Source organism: Pan paniscus, chromosome 21 (assembly GCF_029289425.2).
Source record: "Pan paniscus chromosome 21, NHGRI_mPanPan1-v2.0_pri, whole genome shotgun sequence".
Lineage (NCBI taxonomy): Eukaryota > Metazoa > Chordata > Mammalia > Primates > Hominidae > Pan > Pan paniscus.
Genome location: NC_073270.2, coordinates 1,413,711 through 1,434,988, shown reverse-complemented (window position 1 = coordinate 1,434,988; position 21,278 = coordinate 1,413,711). Strand labels below are relative to the sequence as shown.

The 21,278-nt window shown below is 51.1% G+C and overlaps 2 protein-coding genes across 2 annotated transcripts in view; one reads left to right on the top strand and one right to left on the bottom strand.

Moving 5' to 3' along the window:
• Positions 1-21,278, top strand: part of LOC100970234 (uncharacterized protein C20orf96) — an 83,305-nt gene that overhangs the window by 2,906 nt on the left and 59,121 nt on the right. The gene's annotated exons all lie outside the window — the stretch shown is intronic.
• On the bottom strand, positions 17,676-20,874 carry SOX12 (SRY-box transcription factor 12). The gene has a single exon (XM_003846085.6). The coding sequence runs from the start codon at positions 20,480-20,482 to the stop codon at positions 19,535-19,537; it is 948 nt and encodes a 315-aa protein (XP_003846133.4). The 5' UTR covers positions 20,483-20,874; the 3' UTR covers positions 17,676-19,534.

The following is a 21,278-nucleotide window of genomic DNA, read 5'->3' as shown; positions in this document are numbered from 1 at the left end:
TCCCATAGTGCTTGGCACTGAGTAGGCAGCCCAGTAAATATTTACTGAAGACAGTCTAATAATAGTAGCAAACTTATTATGCTCATTATGTGCAAAGTGTTTAAGCGTTTTGTATGTTCTATTTACTTATTTAAGTGTGTGTGTGTGTGTGTGTGTGTGATGGGAGGAACTCTTGCAGCTCAAAACTAAAGGCCCCAAATGGTGACAGGAGATGGCATTGGAGAGGCAGGCAGAAGTGAGACCTTGTGGGGCCTCATAAGCCAAGGTAAGGAGTTTGAGCTTCAGCCCAAGGGTAGTGGGGAGCCATGGAAGGGTTATGAAGAGGGGTGGGATGTGATCTGATTTTCATTCTGAAAAGACCTCTGGCTGCTGTCAAGAGAACAGCCTGTTGAGCACAAGAGTGACAGCAAGAGATCAGTGAAGAGATCAGAGATGACAGTGTCTTGGCCTGGTGCAGAGAAATGAAGACATTCAAGAGATGTTAGCCTGTAAAATGAACTACAGGAATAGCTACAGATTGGAAACAACCTGTGGTGGTTTTAAAATATAGCTACAAATTCTTTAGCACTCCTCTATAGAGAGGTGGGATCCTTGTACCCTCTCTGAATCTTGGGTGAGCTGATGACTGCTTCAACCAATGGAGTACGGTGGAAGTAACACTCTGACTTCTAAGGTCCAGACATAAAAGTACAGGCAACTTCTGCTAGAACTCTAGCTCTTGGAGCCTGAGGCACCTTGCCTACCTAGGGCTCCATGTCTGCTTAGAGGCTGCCATGCTGTGAGGGTGCCAAGACCATCAGGAGAGGACACCTCAGTCCCAGCTAAGCTTAGCTTTGAGTCATCCCAGTTCAAGCATAAAAGAAGTGAGTGAAGAAGAACCAGATGAGGCCAGGCACGGTGGCTCACACCTGTAATCCCAGCACTTTGGGAGGCCAAGGCGGGTGGATCCCCTGAGTTCAGGAGTTCGAGACCAGCCTGGCCACATGGCAAAACCCCGTCTCTACTAAAAATACAAAAATAGCCGGGCATGGTGGCGTGCACCTGTAATCCCAGCTACTAGGGAGGATGAGGCAGGAGAATTGCTTGAACCCGGGAGGCAGAGGTTGCAGTGAGCCGACATCATGCCATTGCACTGTAGAAGGGGAAGAACAAGATGATTCCAGTGGCCAGCCATTTGAATGAGCTTCAGCCTTCAAACCTTCAAATCTTCCTAGCTGAAGACTCAAACATTGCAGAGTAGAAACAAGCTGGCCTCACTGTGTCCTGCCTGAATTCCTGACACACAGAACCCACAAGCATATTCAAGTGGTTGTTGTGTTATACCACTAGGTTTGGGGGGTTTTGTTCTGTGCTAACAGATAACTGGGACACAGCTTAAATATCCATCAATGGAAGACGAGTTATGTACATTATATCTCTTTGTGGAATACTATGCATCCATTAGAAAGAAGAAATTAGTCTATAGTTATTTATATTAATCACACTTCAAGTGAAGAAGGGTGGTGTTCTGAAAAGTCTCGATAGTATGCCTCCATCTGAAATTCTCAAAAAGATGGCACATATAGAGAACTTCTGGGAAAATAGACAAGAAAGAGGTAACAGCAGATGCCTTGGGGGAGGGTAACTGATGGCAAGGGTGGGAATGAAATTCACTTTTTTTTTTTTTTTTTTTTTTTGAGACAGAGTCTCGCTCTGTCACCAGGCTGGAGCGCAGTGGTGCGATCTCAGCTCACTGCAACCTCCGCCTCCCGGGTTCAAGTGATTCTCCTGCCTCAGCCTCCCCAGTAGCTGGGACTACAAGCACATGCCACCATGCCCAGCTGATTTTTTTTTTGTATTTTTAGTACAGATGAGGTTTCACCATGTTGGCCAGGATGGTCTCTATCTCCTGACCTCATGATCTGCCTGCCTCGGCCTCCCAAAGTGCTGGGATTACAGGCATGAGCCACCGTGCCCCGCCGAAATTCACTTTTTACTATACACCTCTATGTTAGTTATCTATTGATTTTGTAAAAATTTAGGTGAGAAATGATGAAGAATTGGAGTGGGCAGGAAAAATGGAAAGGAGGGTGCAGGTGTGAAAAATGTCCATAAAGTTAAGTTGGCAGAACTTCTTGGTTACTAAGAAGTAAGGGAAGTGACAGGGATTGAGAGAGAGAGAGAGACAGAGAGAGGGAGAGAGACAGAGAGGATAGAGGCTGACTTTTATGTTTATAGGTCAGGTGGGTGATGCTCCCATTAACAGAGATGTAAAATAGATGAGGGAAAGCCAGGTTATGGAGAAGGTGATGCCCTTCGCTTTTGGCAGAGTTGAATGGCACTGTACAGGACATACTGGCCTAGAGTCAGGGGCAAGGTCTTGGCCTTAGATACAACATAGGGAATTGTTCTCACTGGAAATGGCAGTTTTAAACTTGAACTGGCTTTAAACAAAGGGAATATAAAGGCTCACATAATTGAGAAGTCAAGGGACACTGGCTTCAGGCATGGCTGTATCCAGATGCTCAGGATCTTTCTCTTTATCTCTTGGCTCTTCCCTCATCTGTGTTGGCTTCAATGTCAGGCAGATTTTCCCTATATGGTAGCAAAATGGCCACAGACTTCAAATTTAACTGCTGGGAAAAGAATCTGTTTCTCCGTATAGTCTCAGGAAAAGCCCTGATATTGATTCCCCTCACCCCAGTTAGATAATATGTCATTTACTGAACCCACTGGAGTGTCTCTGATTGGCTGGTTACTTGCTCACCCTTTGGGTGGCTGGCAGTGGTTAACCCAGAAAACCTCTTGGACTGAGAACCTGCTTGAAGAGCTTCCCTAAAGGGAAATTGAAATACTATTACTGTAAGAAAGGGCAGTGGGGCCAGGCCCAGTGGCTCATGCCTGTAATCCCAGCACTTTGGGGGGCTGAGGCAGGTGGATCACAAGGTCAGGAGTTTGAGACCAGCCTGACCAACATGGTGAAACCCTGTCTCTACTAAAAATACAAAAATCAGCTGGGTGTGGTGGCGTGCGCCTGTAGTCCCAGCTACTCCGGAGGCTGAGGCAGGAGAATCACTTGAAGCCGGGAGGCGGAGGTTGCAGTGAGCCAAGATCGTGCCACTGCACTGTAGCCTGGGTGATAAGAGTGAGACTCCGTCTCAAAAAAAAAAAAAAAAAAAAAAAAAAAGCGAAAAAAGAAAGGGCAGTGGATGTAGAGCTGGCAAAAACAATGACATTGAGATGAAGCGTGCTCAGGTAAGAGCTCTAACGAAGCCCTCTGCTGCAGACTGAATGTTTGTATCTCCCTCATATTCATATGTTGAAGTCCTAAGGTGATGTTATTTGGAAGTGGGCCTTTGGGAGGGATTACAGCCTGATAAGAGGAGACTTGAGAGCTGGCTTCTTCTCTGTGCCATTTGGGGCTGCAATAGGATGGTCGTCTGTACACCAGAAGTCAGGCCCTTGGTTGCCAGCAGAATGGAATTTGCCAGCACCTTGATCTTAGACTCTTCACCCTGCAGACCTGAGGAATAAATGTGTGTTGTCAAGCCACCTGCTCCATGCTAAATTGTTATAGTAGCCCAAGCAGATTAAGATGCCTCTGTTTGGCTGCCTATGGCTGCATAACAGACCACTCCAAATCCAATGATTTTATCATCTTTCACAATTTCTGTGGGTCAGGAATTTGGGAAGGACTCATCAGGGTGGTTCTGCCTTGGTGTCTCTTTTGTGGTTACAGTGGAAGCCGGAGCACTGGGGAGCTGGAGCAGCTGGGAGCTGGCCAAGCATCTCTCTTCATATAGCCTCAAGGCCTCTCCATGTTGTCTCTCTGCATGAGCCAGTTGGGCTCCCTCACAGCATGGCAGCTGAGAGTGTTGACACCTCTTACACTGTAGCTCAGGACTCCCATGAGTCAGGCCACATTGCCTTTATGACCCAGCCTCACAAGTCACCATAGAATCATTTCTACTGTAGTCTGAGTCACTAAGTTTGGCTCAGATTCAAGGGGAAGAAACAGACTCTGCTACTCAGTGGGAGGAGTCTTAAAGAATTTATAGACATGGTTGGGCACGATGGCTCAAGTCTGTAATCCTAGCACTTTGGGAGGCCAAGATGGGAGGATCGCTTGAGCCCAGGAGCTCGAGACCAGCTTGGTCAACATAGGGAGCCCCTATCTCTCCAAAAAACTTAAAAGTTAAAAAAAATTAGCTGAGCATGGTGGCACACACCTGATCGCACCACTGTATCCAGCTCGGGCAACAAAGTGAGACTCCATCTCAAAAATAAAAAAATTATGGACATGTTTTAAAACCGCCATACTACATTTGAAGAGGTCAGAGGAGGAGAAAGAACCACGGAAGCATCTAGAGAGATAGCGGGTGGTGGTGGGTGGGGGCAAGAATCTGGGATGTGTGTATGTGTGTTTTGGAGTGGGGGTGCATTGTGTCATAGAAACCAAAGAAACACATTTCCAAGAAGGGCCTGCTCAGCCTTGCCAAGTGCGTAAGAGACACACAGCAGGACAACAGGACTTAGATTTGGCAACAAGGAGGTCAGTGGGAACCTTGGCCAGGAGAATTTAGGGTGTGATAGGGGAGGCGGCCACATTGCACTAGGTTGAGAGGTGATGTGGAAGGCAAGAAAGTGAGGAGGCAGGGGCCCTTTGTGGAGTGGTTTGGAGAAGGGGTGTGTATGTATGTGCACCTGTGTGTGTGTGTGTGTGTGTGAAGTGCAAAAAGCCCCACACCATGGACAGAAGGGGAGGGGGCCCCTGATATCAGAGCAGGGGTGGATGAAATCCTGGGGCAGTGGGAAGAGATGAAGTCAAATATACAGGGGGATGGGCTGGCCTTGACTAGCAAAGGAGGGATCCTGTATCCTCTGAGAGCCTGGGGAGGAGGGGAGGGGGCCACCAAGAAGAGCCACAATGTAGTGTCTGTAAGTTGAACTCGAGTCCAGCAGATCTGCGTTTGAATCTTGGCTCCACCACTTACTGCTTACATGATTTAAACACTCTGTGCCTCAGTTTCCCTGACTGTAAAATGAAGATAATTTAAGTACTTGCCTCTCAGAGGGGTTGAAAGAGTGAAATGAGATGTGCATATAAGACACTTATCCAAAGTACCTGGAACAAAATTAGAACTCAGCAAATTATGGTTATTGTTACTGTTATTGTTATATTAGTTTATAGGTGAGTAGGGTGGGAAGGTGAGAGACACGACACCTGATAAACTGTCTACTTTTGAGAAAAACAAGATGGATTATCTATTAAGAAATAGGAAAATTTGTCCGGGCATGGTGGCTCACACCTGTGATCCCAGCACTTTGGGAGGCTGAGGTGGGTGTATCACTTGGGGTCAGGAGTTTGAGACCAGCCTGGCCAACGTGGTGAAACTCTGTCTCTACTAAAAATACAAAAATTATCTGGACGTGGTGGTACATGCCTGTAGTCCCAGCTACTCTTGAGGCTGAGGCAGGAGAATCACTTGAAGTAGAGGTTGCAGTGAGCCAAGATCATGCCACTGCACTCCAGCCTGGGTGACAGAGAGAGACTCTGAGAAGAAAAGAAAGAAAGAAAAAGAAAAGAAAAGAGAAAGAAAGAAAGAAAGAAAAGAAAGAAAGAAAGAAAATATGGTGAAACCCCAGCTCTACTGAAAAAAAAAAAAAAATTAGCCGGGAGTGGCAGCATGCTGCCCGTAGTCCCAGCTACTCGCTTGGGAGGCTGAGGCAGGAGAATTGCTTGAACCCAGGAGGCAGAGGTTGCAGCAATCCAAGATTGTGCCACTCCAGCCTGGCGACAGAGTGAGACTCCGTCTCAAAAAAAAAAAATGTGACGAAGATGGGTATCATTTATGGAGCATTTACTATATGCTGGGATAATTAATCTTCCCAATGACCTTATGAACTTTCTTTTTTATCAATTAAAGTACTTCAAGGCTAGAATCAACTAAAGTACGGGATTGGATTTTTAAAAGGCTTTGAGTGAAAAATGTCCTGTAAAAACTCTCAGAGCCAAGATCACTTTAGAGGTGCAACTCTGCCACCTGTTATTCTTGCTAATTGCCATTACATTGAGAGTGACAGCTTTAGGATAGAAAGCAAAGGGAAAAAGCAGACTTGAGGACAATATATTGAAAAGTATTGTGGGTATGGTTTTAGTACCATTAACTACAGTCAAATCGATAAGAAACCTAAGATTTTTTTTGAGATGGAGTTTCACTCTCGTTGCCCAGGCTAGAGTGCAATGGCACAATCTCGGCTCACTGCAACCTCCACCTCCTGGGTTCAAGTGATTCTCCTGCTTCCGCCTCCCAAGTAGCTGGGATTACAGGCATATGCTACCATGCCTGGCTAATTTTTTGTATTTAGTAGAGATGGGGTTTCACCCTGTTGGTCAGGCTGGTGTCGAACTTCTAACCTTAGGTGATCCGCCCGCCTCGGCCTCCCAAAGTGCTGGGATTATAGGCGTGAGCCACTGCCCCCTGCCAGAAACCTAAGTTTTTCAGAGAATTGTACTGCCAAAGAAATCACAAGCCTGGGCTAAAAAGCCTATGAGGCTGGGTGCCTATAATCCTAGCACTTTGGGAGGCTGGAGGCAGGTGGATTGCTTGAGCCCAGGAATTCAAGACTAGCCTGGCCAACATGGCAAAACCCTGTCTCTACAAAATACACAAAAATTAGCTGGATGTGGTGGTGTGTGCCTGTAGTCCCAGCTCCTTGGGAGCCTGAGGTGGGAGGTTCACCTGAGCCCAAGGAGGTTGAGGCTGCGGTCAACTATGATTGCACCACTGCACTCCAGCCTGGGCAACAACAACAAAAAAGCCTGTGACTGTTTGGGTCTCAAAATGATCCTAGTCACTTCATACCCATTAGGATGACTACCATAAAACAAAACAGAATAACAAGTTTTGGCAAGGATAGGGGGAAACTGGAACCCTGTGAATTGTTGATAACAATGAAAATTGGTGCAGATGCTATGGAAAACACATAGTGATTCCTTGAAAAAGTAAAAATAGAATTACCACATGATCTGGCAATTTTACTTCTAGTTATATACCCCAAAGAACTGAAGCCAGGGGTGGTGGCTCACTCCTGTAATCCCAGCACTTTGGGAGGCAAAGGCAGGCGGATCACCTGAGGTCAGGAATTTGAGAGCAGCCTGACAAACATGGCAAAGCCTCGTCTCTACTAAACACACACACACACACACACACACACACACACACACACACACACACACACACATATCAGGTGCGGTGGTGTGAGCCTGTAATCCCAGCTACTCGGGAGGCTGAGGCAGGAGAATCGCTTGGACCCAGGAAGTGGAGGTTGCAGTGAGCAGAGATTGTGCCACTGCACTCCAGCCTGGGCAACAGAGTGAGACTGTCTCAGAGAGAAAAAAAAAGAACTGAAAGCAGTGTATCTTGAAGAGAAATTTCCAAACCCATTTTCATAGCAACATTATTCTCAATAGCTAAAAGATGGAAGCAACCCAAGTGCCTATCAACAGATGAATGGATAAGCAAGATGTGATATACACATGCAATAGAATATTACTCAGCTTTAAAAAGAAGGAAATTCTGATACATGCTGCAATGGATAAACCTTGAGGACATGATGCGAAGTGAAATAGACCAGTCACGAAAAGTAAACACTGTATGATTCTGCTTATAGGAGACATATACCATAGTCAAATTCATACATATAGAAAGCAGAATGGTGGTTGCTAAGAGCTAGGGGGAGGGGGAAATGGAGAGTTAGTGCATAGTGGATCCAGAACTTCAGTTTTGCAGGATGAAGAGTTCTCAAGATGGATGATGGTGATGGTTGCACAACAATGTGACTATACTTAATATCCAGTGAGTTGTACACCTAAAGATGGTTAAGATGGTAAATGTTATGCTATCTGTATTTTAATGCTATGCTATCTGTATTTTACTACTGTATATATATATATATATATAGAGAGAGAGAGAGAGAGAGAGAGAGAGAGACAGAGTTTCGCTCCTGTTGCCCAGGGTAGAGTGCAATGGTGTGATCTCAGCTCACCGCAACCTCTGCCTCCCAGGTTCAAGTGATTCTCCTGCCTCAGCCTCCCGAGTAGCTGGGATTACAGGCACACACCACCACGCCTGGCTAATTTTGTATTTTTAGTAGAGATGGGGTTTCTCCATGTTGGTCAGGCTGGTCTCGATCTCCCGACCTCAAGTGATCCACCCACCTCGGCCTCCCAAAGTGCTGGGATTACAGGCGTGAGCCACCACGCCCGACCCTCAAAATATTTTTTAATGATCCTAGGGTCCCTGACAGTTTACAGGCAGTGAGTGAGCTGAAAAAGCTGCGTACCTCCCAAGGTACTTTTGGGCCTTCTTGCTTCCAGTGGATTCCTTGCTCTTTCCTGCTTTGCAGAGCTGACCCCTGGAAGCTACTCAGCCTCCTTTGTCAGCTGGCCTCTAGCTGAGGTCACCCAAGGTGAGGCACCCACAGGAAGTTGGAGGGAGAAAGGGGGAAGCCAGGCTTTTTCTTCCCAACCATCTCTGACTTCCCTAGCCCATCTTGACTGATACAACCCCCTCATCTAAAATAGTAGCCCCTCCTTACACTTTGTCCCCTTCACTGCATGATATCATTATGTGCACTTATCTGTTTATTCATTATACGTTTCCATCTACTAGAGTATAAGCTCTGTGAGGGAAGGGACTATGTCTGCTTTATTCACTGACGAATCCCCAGTCCTTAAGACAGTGCCTGGAACATAGTAGGTGCTCAGTGACGGTTTATTGCAAAAGTGAATAAATTTAGTAGTCGAACCAAACGCATACAAGAGAAGAGGGAAGTGCTCATTTCAGCACACATATACTAAAATCAGAACAATACAGAGGGCTGGGCACAGTGGCTCATGCCTGTAATCCCAGCACTTTGGGAGGCTGATGCTGGCGGATCACTTGAGGTCAGGAGTCTGAGACCAGCCTGGGTAACATGGTGAAAACCCGTCTCTACCAAATAATACAAAAAATTAGCCCGGTGTGGTGGTGTTCACCTATAATCCCAGCTTACTTTGGTGGCTGAGGCAGAAAAATCGTTTGAACTTGGGAGGTGGATGTTGCAGTGAGCTGAGATTGTGCCACTGTACTCCAGCCTAAGTGACAGAGTGAGACTCCATCTCAAAAAATAGAAAAGAACAGGCTGGGCACAGTGGCTCATGCTTGTAATCCCAGAGTTTGGGAGTTCGAGATCAGCCTGGCTAACACAGTGAAACCCTGTGTCTACTAAAAATACAAAATTAGCTGGGCATGGTGGCGTGCACCTGTAATCCCAGCTACTTGGGAGGCTGAGGCAGGAGAACTGCTTGTACCAGGGAGGCGGAGGTTGCAGTGAGCCGGGATTGCCCCACTGCACTCCAGCCTGGGCGACAGAGTGAGACTAGGTCTCAAAAAAAAAAGAAGATGGAGAAGAAGAAAGAAGGAAGAAGAAGGAGAAGGAGAAGAAGAAGAAGAAGAAGAAGAAGAAGAAGAAGAAGGAGAAGGAGAAGAAGAAGAAGAAGAGGAAGAAGAAGGAGAAGGAGGAGGAGGAGGAGAAGAAGAAGAGGAAGGAGAAGAAGAAGAAAGAAGGAAGAAGAAGAGGAAGAAGAAGAAGGAGAAGGAGAAGAAGAAAGAAGAAGAAGAGGAAGAAGAAGAAGAAGAGGAAGAAGAAGGAGAAGGAGGAGGAGGAGAAGAAGAAGAAGAAAGAAGGAAGAAGAAGGAGAAGGAGAAGAAGAGGAAGAAGAAGGAGAAGGAGGAGGAGGAGGAGAAGAAGAGGAAGAGGAAGAAGAAGAAGGAGAAGGAGAAGAAGAAGAAGAAAGAAGGAAGAAGAAGAAGAAGAGGAAGAAGAAGAAGAGGAAGAAGAAAAAGGAGAAGGAGACGAAGAAGAAAGAAGAAGAAGAAGGAGGAGGAGGAGAAGAAGAGGAAGAGGAAGAAGAAGAAGAAGGAGAAGAAAGAAGGAGAAGGAGGAGGAGGAGAAGAAGAAGAGGAAGAAGAAGGAGAAGGAGAAGAAAGAAGAAGGAGAAGGAGGAGGAGGAGGAGGAGAAGAAGAAGAGGAAGAGGAAGAAGAAGAAGAAGAAGGAGAAGGAGAAGAAAGAAGGAGGAGGAGAAGAAGAGGAAGAGGAAGAAGAAGAAGGAGAAGGAGAAGAAGAGGAAGAAGAAGAAGAGGAAGAAGAAGAGGAAGAAGGAGAAGGAGAAGGAGGAGGAGAAGAAGAAGGAGAAGACGAAGAACTCTGAGGAGCACGTGACAGGGAATCACAGTCTGAAATGAAAGCCAGAGAGGTCAAAGACCTCCAAGTCACACAGCAAATCCTCCACTGACCTCAAACCCAGGTCTCTGTGTATTCTGGGTTGTATCCAGCTCTACACGGAGACCCTTGGCCTCGGGTTTTCTGGAGGAGAAAGAGCAAAACTTGACATTTAGTTAAAAGGAAACCCTGAAAACAGCAGAGGGTGAGAAACTGGGTTGCTAAGAAACCCCCAAGGATGGGGGAGAGGGTTGGCATCCATTGCTAGGCAACCTACAAGAAGCTAGACAGCCAGGTTTGGCTACAGACACCTTTCTCCCTCCTTTTCATAGACTCCTAGAATGCCAGGCTAGATATGCTCTTAAGAGACATCTAAGGCTGCGTGTCGTGGCTCACACCTGTAATCCCAGCACTTTGAGAGGCCGAGGCAGGTGGATCACTTGAGGTCAGGAGTTCAAGACCAGCCTGGCCAACATGGTGAAACCCTGTTTCTACTAAAAATGCAAAAAAATTACCTGGGCCTGGTGGTGCATGCCTGTAATCCCAGTCACTCGGGAGGCTGAGGCAGAAAAATCACTTGAACCCGGGAGGCAGAGGTTGCAGTGAGCCGAGATCACAGCACTGCACTCCAGCCTGGGCAACAGACTGAAACTCGGTCTCAAAAAAACAAAACAAAACAAAAACAGACTTCTAGTCCAACCACCTAATCATACAGATGGGGAAACTGAGGCCTTGAAAGGCAAGGTGATTAGCCCAAAGTCCCACTAATTCCTCCACATGAGCAAAGATAAATAGCATGGGTGAGGCGGGAAGCATTGTCACTGAAGAGTGGCCTGGCGTAGCTGAGGATAAAGTGACCGAAGATAAATCTATAAAAGAGTGAGGGAGTCAACTGCAAAATGCCTTGAATTTCAAGAGTTTATCCTGAGGGTAGTAAGGGGCCATCGAAAGGTTTACAGCAGTGGTCAGGTTTGTGTTTTCAAAGGACCCCGGCTGGGCATGGTGGCTCACGCCTGTAATCCCAGCACTTTGGGAGGATGAGGTGGGCAGATCATATGAGGTAAGGAGTTCAAGACCAGCCTGACCAACATGGTAAAACCCTGTCTCTACTGAAAATACAAAAATTATCCAGGTGTGGTGGCATATGCCTGTAGTCCCAGCTACTCAGGAGGCTGAGGCAGGAGAATCGCTTGAACCTAGGAGGCGGAGATTGCAGTGAGCTGAGATTGCGCCATTGCACTCCAGTCTGGGCAATAGAGCGAGACGCGGTCTCAAAAAAAAGAGAAGACCCCTTGGAGGCTGGGCACAGTGTCTCACACCTGTAATTTCAGCACTTTAGGAGGCCAAGGCAGGAGGATCTCTGGAGGCCAGGAGTTTGTGACCAGCCTGGGCAACATAGCAAGACCCCATGTTTACCATTAAAAAAAAAAAAGACTCCTTGACCCCCTGGGCTGCAGTGTGAAGACTCGGGATAAAGTCCAAATACCTTCAAGGTCCTTCTCACTCTTGCCCGTCACCCTCCTCTCTCCACACCTTCCCCGCAAGCTGGTTAGCTTCTGTGTCAGCCACTCTTACCAGGTCTTCCCATGTACTGTTGCTGGCATCTGTAAAGTCCTTTCCTTCACCTCACTCTTCCTTATCCTATTGTTCCAGTTATTCCTTCATAACAAACTGCCCCAAAACCTAATAGTGTGGACAACTGCCATCTCATTATGTTCGTGGACTCTGGGTCAGGAATTCAGACAGGATATAGAAGGGATGGCTTGTCTCTGCTCTGTGATGGCTGGGCCTCTGCTGGGAAGGCCCTCCAACAGCTGGGAGTGACTTGAATTATGAGGGGCTGGAATCCCCTGGAGGCTTCTCCACTCATAAGTCTGGTGCCTGGGCTCAGCTGTCAACTGGAGCACCTACCTACACATGGTCTTCCCACGTGGCCCGGGCTGCTTCACCACATGGCAGTCTTGGCTGTTGGCCTTTCAACATGGCGGTTCAGCGTGACTTAGCCTTGGAAATCCTGCAGCACCATGTCTGCTGTGTCCTGTTGGTTACGAGTGGATCATGAAGGCCCAGCCCAGATTCAAAGGGAAGGTAATTTAAAGGAGGAATGTCAAAGAACGTGTAGCCATGTTCTAATGTCATCACATCCTACTGAGGTTTCACGCCACAGCTTAAACATCACCTCCTCCAGGGAATGACCTGACCACACCCCACTCCACGTCTGGGTTAAACATCTCCTCAATGTTCTCCCAGACTCACTGTCCATCGCCAGCAAAGCATTTCCATTCCTGGGTTTATGTGTCTCCTCAGACCTGTGAGCTCACTGAGGACAAATCACGTTTTTTCACTTTTGTATGCCCGGCACCTAGCACGCGGCCTGGTCAAGGCAAACCTTTCCCAGCCTGCCCCCCCCTTTTTTTTTTAACAGGCAGGGTCTAACTCTGTCACCCAGGCTGGAGTGTAGTGGCATGACCATGGCTCACTGCAGCCTTGAACTCCTGGGCACAAGAGATCTTCCCGGCTCAGCCTCCCGAGTAGCTGGGACTATAGGCTCACGCCACTGTGCCTGGATACTTTTTTAAATTGTATTTTTTAGAGGCAGGGTCTTGTTTTCTTGCCCAGGCTGGTCTCAAACTCCTGGCTTCAAGTGATCCTCCCACCTCGGCCTCCCATAGTGCTGGGATTACAGGCATGAGCCACCATGCCCAGCCTAGACCCTTAAGAATGTTTGTTGAATGGGTGGGTGAATGTGCTGAGGCATGGAGTCCAGTGCAGAGTCATTCCTTCCTTATGAAGCTTACATACAAATTAGAGAGAGAGAGACAAAAAATAAAAACTACAGGTGATAAATGCCAGATAGTGATAAATGCTATTCAGAAAAATAAAGCAAAGTAACAGGATAGTTTATGGAGGATGTTACTTTATATGGATGGTCAGGGAGGACACTGTGAGGTACTCCCTGTGCCTACTCTAGGGCGCCCTGGGAGCTGAGACCTGAAGGAAGTAAGACATGTGGCTATCTGGAGGAAGGGTATTTTTTTGTTTGTTTGTTTTTTGAGATGAAGTCTCGCTTTGTCTTACCCAGGCTGGAGTGCAGTGATGCGATCTCAGCTCACTGCAGCCTCTGCCTCCTGGATTCAAGTGATTCTCCTGTCTCAGCCTCCTGAGTAACTGGGACTGCAGGCATGTGCCACCACGCCCAGCTAATTTTGTATTTTTAGTAGAGAAGGGGTTTCGCCATGTTGGCCAGGCTGGTCTCGACCTCCTGACTTCAGGTGATCCACCCACCTGGACCTCCCAAAGTGCTAGGATTACAAGCGTGAGCCACCGCGCCCAGCCGGAGGAAGGGTATTTTAAGCAGAGGGAAAAGCATGTGCAAAAGCCTTCAGGCGGAAGTGTGATTGGCACTTTTGAGGAACAGCAAGACCAGTGTGACTGGGCATGTGAGAAACAGAAAAAGTAGAAGATGAAGCCCAGGCTGAGCCACAGGCCACTTCTCATGGGGCTTTGCAGGCCATGCTGAGGACTCTGGCTTCTACTGAATGAGAGTCTTTGGAGAGTTTTGAACAGTGGCAGGGTGTGCTGGGATTTACAGTTTAACCAGATCACTCCGGCTGCTGTGTGGACAATAAGACTATGAGTGGGGCAAAGGAAAACGCAAGGAGCCCTTCGTATGCCCTTATATCCTGGACCCAGAGGCCATGGAAGATGTGAGAAGTGACAAGACACAGGGCATATTTTGAAGGTAGAGCCAACAGGGTATAAGGGAGATGGCGCTGGGAGGAAAAGAGGCATCAAGGATAACTGAGAGGCTTTAGCCTTTCATTTCACATCAGCTGTGAAGATGTGGTCTGTGGAAGCAGGCTTGGGAGCACTGTGGAAACAGTTCATTTTTTGGCATGTCCAGTTTGAGGTGCCAATTAGATATACCAGTGGAGATGACAAGAAGGCAGCTAGTCTAGTCATGTCTGGGATGGAGATGTAGACCTGAGAATTCTCAGCTATGATACTTCAGCTTCCCAAGTAGCTGAGACTACAGGTGTGTACCACCGTGCCTGGCTAATTTTTTAAAAAAAAAACTTTACTAGAGATTAGGTCTTGCTATGTTGGCCAGGTTGGTCTTGAACTCCTGGACTCAAGAAATCCTCCCACCTGGCCTCCCGAAGTGCTGGGATTACAGGTGTGTGATAAGCAGAATTCTAAGATGGCCCCCAAGATTCCCAGTCTCTAGTGTAGCTGCCCTAGACAGCCTCCTCCCTTTGAGTGTGGGCAAATCTAGTATGACAGCTGTCACTCTTATAAGGCTACAATATACTGCAAAGGTGAAGGGATTTTTTGCAGATATAAAATCCCACATTAGTTGATGCCTAATCAAAAAGGAGATTTTCCTGGGTGAGTCTGACCTAATTAGGGAAGGCTTTTTTCCTCTCTCTTTTTTCTTTTCTTTTTTTTTTTTTTTTTTTTGAGACAGAGTCTTGCTCTGTCGCCCAGGCTGAAGTGCAGTAGCTTGGTCTTGGCTCACTGCAACCTCCGCCTCCCAGGTTCGAGTGATTCTCCTGCCTCAGCCTCCCAAGTAGCTGGGATTACAGGCGACTGCCACCATGCCAGGCTAATTTTTGTATTTTTAGTAGAGAAGGGGTTTCACCATTTGGCCAGGCTGGTCTCGAACTGCTGACCTCAGGTGATCCACCCACCTTGGCCTCCCAAAGTGCTGGGATTACAGGCATGAACACACCATGCCCGGCCAGGAGAGGCTTTTAAAAGAGAGCTTAAACCTTCCCTGAGCCAAGTGACTCCAAGCAGCAGAAAAATTCTCCTCTGGCCTTGACAAAATAAGTTGCAATATTGTGAGAAGGCTGGGGAGGCCCTGTGGGGGCCATGTGGCAACAAACTGAGCAGCTTGTAGTAATCAAGAGTGGTACTAACTGACAGCCAGCAATAGAACAGGGATCTCTGTCCTATAAGCACAAGGAACTGAATTCTGCCCACTACCGTGAGAGCTTGGAAAAGGCTGCTGAGCTCCAGGAAGGAATGCGGGCCACCAGCACCCCAGCTGCTGCCTTGTGAGATCCTGAGCAGAGACCCAGCTAAGGCATGCTGGACTCCTGATGCATGGAGACTGAAATAGCAAATGCACGTTGTTTTACACTGCTAAGCTTGTGGCAATTTGTTACGCAGCAATAGATGAGAAACGATACATCAGCGTATGGTGTTTTGAAAGCCTTGGAAGCAGGGTGGCTCACACCACCCAGGCAAGGGGCATGACCCAGCAATGAGTCAATGCATGAATGGAGTGAGACTGGAGTGGGACTCAGTTCCTTGGCCTGGGACACACCCCGACTCCCACCTCCCAACTGCACAGAACCTTGGTTCTACTCCTCTTAGCCACTAGGTGGCCACAGAGACCCCATAAGGAGCTGTCTCCCCGACCTTCCAGGTCAGTATCTGAAATGGAAGGAACCAAAATGAGATGGTCCCTCTTCTAGTCCTATTACCAACTCCCAATACGGCCCACAAAGGGGAAGAGGCTTGCCCAAGGTTCCACAGCTCTAGCATTATCTCCGGTCAGGCATTTTACCGTGCACCCCATTCCAGGCTATTCTGTAAGACAAACTCAGATGACGACCTCCCTCCCACCTGCTTTTACCAGGGGAGGGACTGGCAGTGAGAATGGCATCAGCAGGGGGCCCTGGAAGGCCTTCGGGCTGAGGATGGAGTCTCTAATTGACGTGACTGGTGTGCAGACTAGGAAAGTGTGCAGCCCCTAGGTTGGTGCTGATGGCATCGGTGAACAGACTCTTGACATTAGGATATATCCGACAGGCCTAGCTGCAGTTGCTGGGCCACTGACCCAATTCCCTTTGTCCAGTCTCTTGAACCCTCTGTTGTAGACTGGGTTTCTCTAGAAACAGACAATGAGACTGAGTTTGGGTTGCAAGATGTTTATTAGGAATAAGCACCTGTGAAAAGAAGAGGAAGCAGGCCTGGGCATAGGAAGTCAAATTGTGCTGCAGGCCTGACGAAGCCCTGGCTGGCCTGGGCCTGCTGGGAGTACTGTCTGTCAGTGTCCGTCCCATGTTGGATTGAAATGACCAGGTGTTTATACCATGCCTCACTCAGACACCAGATACAGGCTGCCCCAGGAAGGGCGTGGTCTCAGGTGAAGTGGCTCCCTGCAGCTGCGGCCACCCTGATGGCACTTCCCATAGCTGGGGAAGTCCTCCCTTGAAGGGAGTTCTGGGGGCAGCTGTCCCTATCTTCCACACCTTCTCAACTCTACCTCCTCTTATAGGATTTTTTTTTTCTTGGCCAGCTTGCTTTCAACCAGAGAGGCTGAGAAGAAGCAGTCACTGTAATTTTCCACACTCAGCCTTGGCTCCTACTGGGAAAACAGAGGCTTTGTCCCAGCTTAGGAATACACTGGATCTGACAGATGAGAATTAGGGGGAGGGGTGTCAGAGGGACAAAGGAGGGAAAAGCCTTGGACTCAGTTGTAAAACACCAGTCAGAACCTCAAAGACAAGAATCACTACACTTCTGTTGCTCTTTGGTCATTCAGTTAATCTACTCTGCAGGCCAATGTGTGCCAGGCACTGGGACCAATCCCACCACTCCAGGCCCTCAGCTGGGGGCCTAACACAATCTGCAGATTCAAACAGGGAGGGAGAGGCAGTACCCCGAAGCCATGCTTCACCAGGAGGCAGAACCAAGCCCTATCTCTGACCCTGGCTGCTTGCAGGCCCTCCTTTAAGTTGCTTTCCTGCCTGACCCTGTTTCCTCCTCTGACAATGGAGTAACACGATGGGCACCATGTTGAATGCTTCTCACCTCAAACTTCATTTCATCCTGTGAAGCAGCTATTACTATTATCCCCACGTTATACATATGGAAAGAGTCACACGGGTGCTCAGTGGTGGAGCTGGGCTTTGAGTCCAGACAGTGTGGCCCAATCTTGCTTCTTAGTCCTCATTAAAGGCACAGAAAGGCATGGTCAAGCCAGCCCCCTCGGACCAGACCTGCCTGCATACTTGTTTCATTTGGCCCACAGAAATTTTAAAATATGAATCAGCTTTCATTTTGAAATTAAGATGACTCAGAAGCATCCATCCAGCTTCTCTTGAAAAATCTGGCCACCTGGCCACTGTGGACTGCATTCCCACAGGGTCACAACTGGCAGGAGGTAGGCCCCTTGAAGTGGGTCATGACGCCAGTGTCCACCCAGAGTCACTCGCCTACGTTACCTGCCTGGTCCCTACAGGGATGAGTTTGCTATTCTTCATGAAGGCCAGGGAGTCCTGACATAGAGGCCTAGACAGGCAAGGTGGCTTGCCCTGGGACACCCAGCTCGGGCCCAAATCACAAGGACTTGAATCTGGCAAACTGTTTAGGGAGGGTTGAGGAAGAGCACAGACATGCAGAACCACAGGGCAAGGTCGGGGCAAATACACTTTATTCAGTCCTGGCATCAGACTGGCGGAGTCCTGCTGTGGGTGCCAGTGCCCCAGACAGAGGGACCCCACCCCTCAGCTACGAGACTAGTTCTCCAAGACCACAGACAGTGACATCTCTTCACTCACATGACGTTTTTTTTTTCCATTGTCTTTTTTTGTTGTTGTTTTTCTTAAAAAAAAAAAAAAAAAATAGAAAGAGCGCAAGAAAGGCCCAGAGCCGGAGCACCAAGCTTAAAGGAGGCAGCTGGTGGCTTTGTCAGCGACGGGAACGCGTGGGGCAGAGACCTGCAGAGACCCTGGGCAGGGGTCCGGAGGACTCTGGGACCGTTTGTTCCTGAGATTTGTGTGTGTGAATGAGAGTGTGTGAGCCACCCGGGAGGGTGAACACACGCCGGTGAGATACAGGTAGTGAGGGCAAGGGGGGTGTGGGGAGGCCGGAGGGGCGGGGCTGGGCAGAGCGATGGCGGCGTGAGAGGGGTCACAGCAACAGGGACAGGGCTCCCGACGGCACCCTGAACTGGACCCAACTTCCTCCTAACAGCAGCGTTCTCCCCATTTCTCACGTGGAAAAACCGAGGTGCAAACGGCCCATCACTACTCGGAATCCATTCTCAGTCTCACTGGCCAAGTCGATGGTCTCTCCCAAACCAGATGTTTAAAAGCGAGAGTCTTCCTGCCATCACATCTGCTATCCACGCCTCAGTCCCAAACCCCTAGCACCAAAGTGCCTCAGTTTTTTCCCGCTGTATACTGCAGCTTGAGTACTGAGGGTGGACCTGGGTGACAGGAAGGGCCGGTGGGCTTAGGGAGGAGCCCAGGTTGCGGGTGCCCTGAGGTGAGGGGGCACTTCCCAGGAGGGGGTGGGGAAGGTGCAGCAGGGATCCTGTCCCCAAACAGACTGGTAAGGTGCCTTGGTTTTTAGTTTTCTTGGGTGGTCCCTTCCTCTACTGCTGGATTTCCAGAGAAAGACCTTACCTCTCAATTCCCAGTTGGGGGAAAAAAGGGACGTATAGATAGGCTGTAGAGGCAGCCACGCGACCGGAGAGGTGGTGCGCGTGGGTGTAGGAGACCCCATGCCGGAAAAGGGGCTATGCCACTTGGGAGACTTTCAGGCCCAAACCAACCCTTCCGAGTGCTCCTCCCATTAAGGCAGCGACGCCCCGTTGGGTGGAGAGGAAACCTAGGGCTCCCGGATCAAAGGATTTCCCAGGATCGCTCTACATTCACCCCCGCTTTTGCCCGGAGCGGGCGAAGAGTGCGGCTCCACTGGGACCAGCCCCCTCCTCCCCAGAAGCATTAAGCATGCGCATGAAGGGGGTGGGCCCCAGCGGAGAGGCGGGCCCTAGCGCTCCGGGGATAAAAGGAGCGCGCCCCTCCCCCCAGGGAAGGGAGGGGCACAGGAGGAGCGTGCGTTGCCACCCAGCCGCATCGCCCCCCTAACCTAGAGAAGGCAGGCCGGGCGAGGGAGGAGAGATTCCGGAGCAAAGGAGGGGGCGGGTCCTCCGGCCACGAGGAGGGGCGTGTGCAAAAGGGGGGAGGGGTGCAGGTCTGTAGGAGAGGACGGGAGGTGTATCGGAGGGGGCTGGCTGCTGGTGGCTGTGCAGGAGGGGGCAACGTGGGGAGGGGCTTGGGTGTCAGGGAAGGGGTGGGGGTTGGGCTGCCTTGGGGTGTGTCTGCGGGGGAGGGGCATGTCTGGATCTGAGGGGGGATGGGCACGTCCAGGAGGGGGGAGGCTGCGCGGGAGATGGGGTGCCAGCCTCGGCCTCCGAGGGGCCCCAATACCTGATTCCTGTATGTAAACAGCTGGTTTGGGGGCGTGCGCGCCCCGCTGACGGTGGGCTCAGTAGGTGAAAACCAGGTCTGCGATGCTAGACGGGCGCCAGTCCCCCGCGATCATCTCGGTAACCTCGGGGGTGCAGTAGTCCGGGAACTCGAAGTGCGACGTGCCCGAGGGAGGCTGCAGGTCCGGGTCGCGATCCAGGGCGCTGCAGTCCAGGCCGGCCGGGCCAGGGGGCAGCCTGGACAGAAAGCCCAGCGACTCCTCCCCCGACGCCACCGTCTCCTCTTCACCTTCCTCAGCCGCTGCCGCCTCCTCCTCCTCTTCCTCCGGCTCCTCATCCTCCGACGGTGTCGGGGAGGCGGCGGCGGCGGCGGCCGCCCCCTCGCCCGACGGCCCTTGGGCGCGCTCCGCTTGTCCCCGGGCGGCCCGTCCCGCCGGGACCATCCTCCACAGCTCCCGCCCCGGGGTCTCGACCAGGCGCACTTCCAGCAGCTCCTCGTCGTCGTCTTCATCGTCGTCCTCGGGCGCCGCCGCCCCGCCCCCCAAAGGCCCTCCCGCTGCTCGGCGGCCCCCGCGGCCAGGCAGCTGCGGCCCGGGCTTGAGCCGGCTGCCGCCACCGCTACCACCGGGGGGGCGGGGCCGCGCCTTGGCGGGCGCCCCCTTGCTCTTTTTGCGCGGCCGGTACTTGTAGTCCGGGTAATCCGCCATGTGCTTGAGCCGCAGCCGCTCCGCCTCCCGCACGAACGGGATCTTCTCCGAGTCCTGCAGCAGCTGCCAGCGGCGGCCCAGGCGCTTGGAGATCTCGGCGTTGTGCATGTCGGGCCACTGGTCCATGATCTTCCGCCGTTCGTGCTGCGACCACACCATGAATGCGTTCATCGGCCTCTTGATGTGGCCGCTCGGGGTCTTGCACCAGCCGGGCTCGCGCGCCCCCTCCTCGGCCGGCCCGGGTCCCGGGGGCGGCGGCCCGCCGTCCCGCTTGGCCCTCGCGCCCCGCTGCTGCACCATCGCGCCTGGGCCCGGGGCCGCTAGACGCCGCCGGGGGCCGTCCGCATCCTCCGCGGCTGGGGGTGGGGGAGGAGGCAGCGGCGACGGAGGGGCGGCCCCGCCCCGCGGCTCGGCCCGGCCCCCGCGAACTGGGGAGCGAGGAGCTGGGCGCTCGGGCCCAACGGACGGCGGGGGGAGAAGGTCAGCGCGGTCTCAGGCGGGCTCGGCGCGCCCCCGCCAACTCCGGCAAGTTGCGTCCTGGCGCACAACACACATTGTTTTGCGGGGGCCGAGGAATCGCACCCTCCGGGCCCCCGCGGGCTCTTCCTGCAGCCTCTGGCTCCGCCGCGGCCCGCGCGCGCCGCTCCCCGCCCGGCCGCCGACGCCTTTCAGTGTCTTTCTCCCCGCGCGGCCCCGCCGGCGCGCGCACCACCCCTCCCCCTCGCCGTCTGCGGGCCGCTGTGGCGCGCGCGGGGCCGCCCCGTGTAAACACCGAGGTGCCCGCTTGGGCTGCGGCCGGGCCACGCCTCGCGCTCGGGCGCCGCGTCACCCGTTGCTGGGCAGAGAAGCCGGTATTTGCATCTCCCAATCGCTGGCCGCCGGAGGGGGGCGGGGCTCGGGCTGCGGGGCTGGGCGGTCTCGCGGCTAGGATTGGGGGAGACCGGCGAGATCGGTTTCTTTTCTTAGGTTAGGGGTTGGAGGAAGGGTAGGGGACGCGAGCCTGCTTCCATCTGACGCTGGACGCTTGTCCCTGCCCCGCGTTGCCTTTTAAATTTTAGCTCATTCCGAGACACCTGCCGTCAGGTAGGATTTCCGC

What these genes read in the sequence shown, in the direction of transcription:
- SOX12 (XM_003846085.6), bottom strand. Translation starts at nt 20,482, where the DNA reads ATGGTGCAGCAGCGGGGCGCGAGGGCCAAGCGGGACGGCGGGCCGCCG.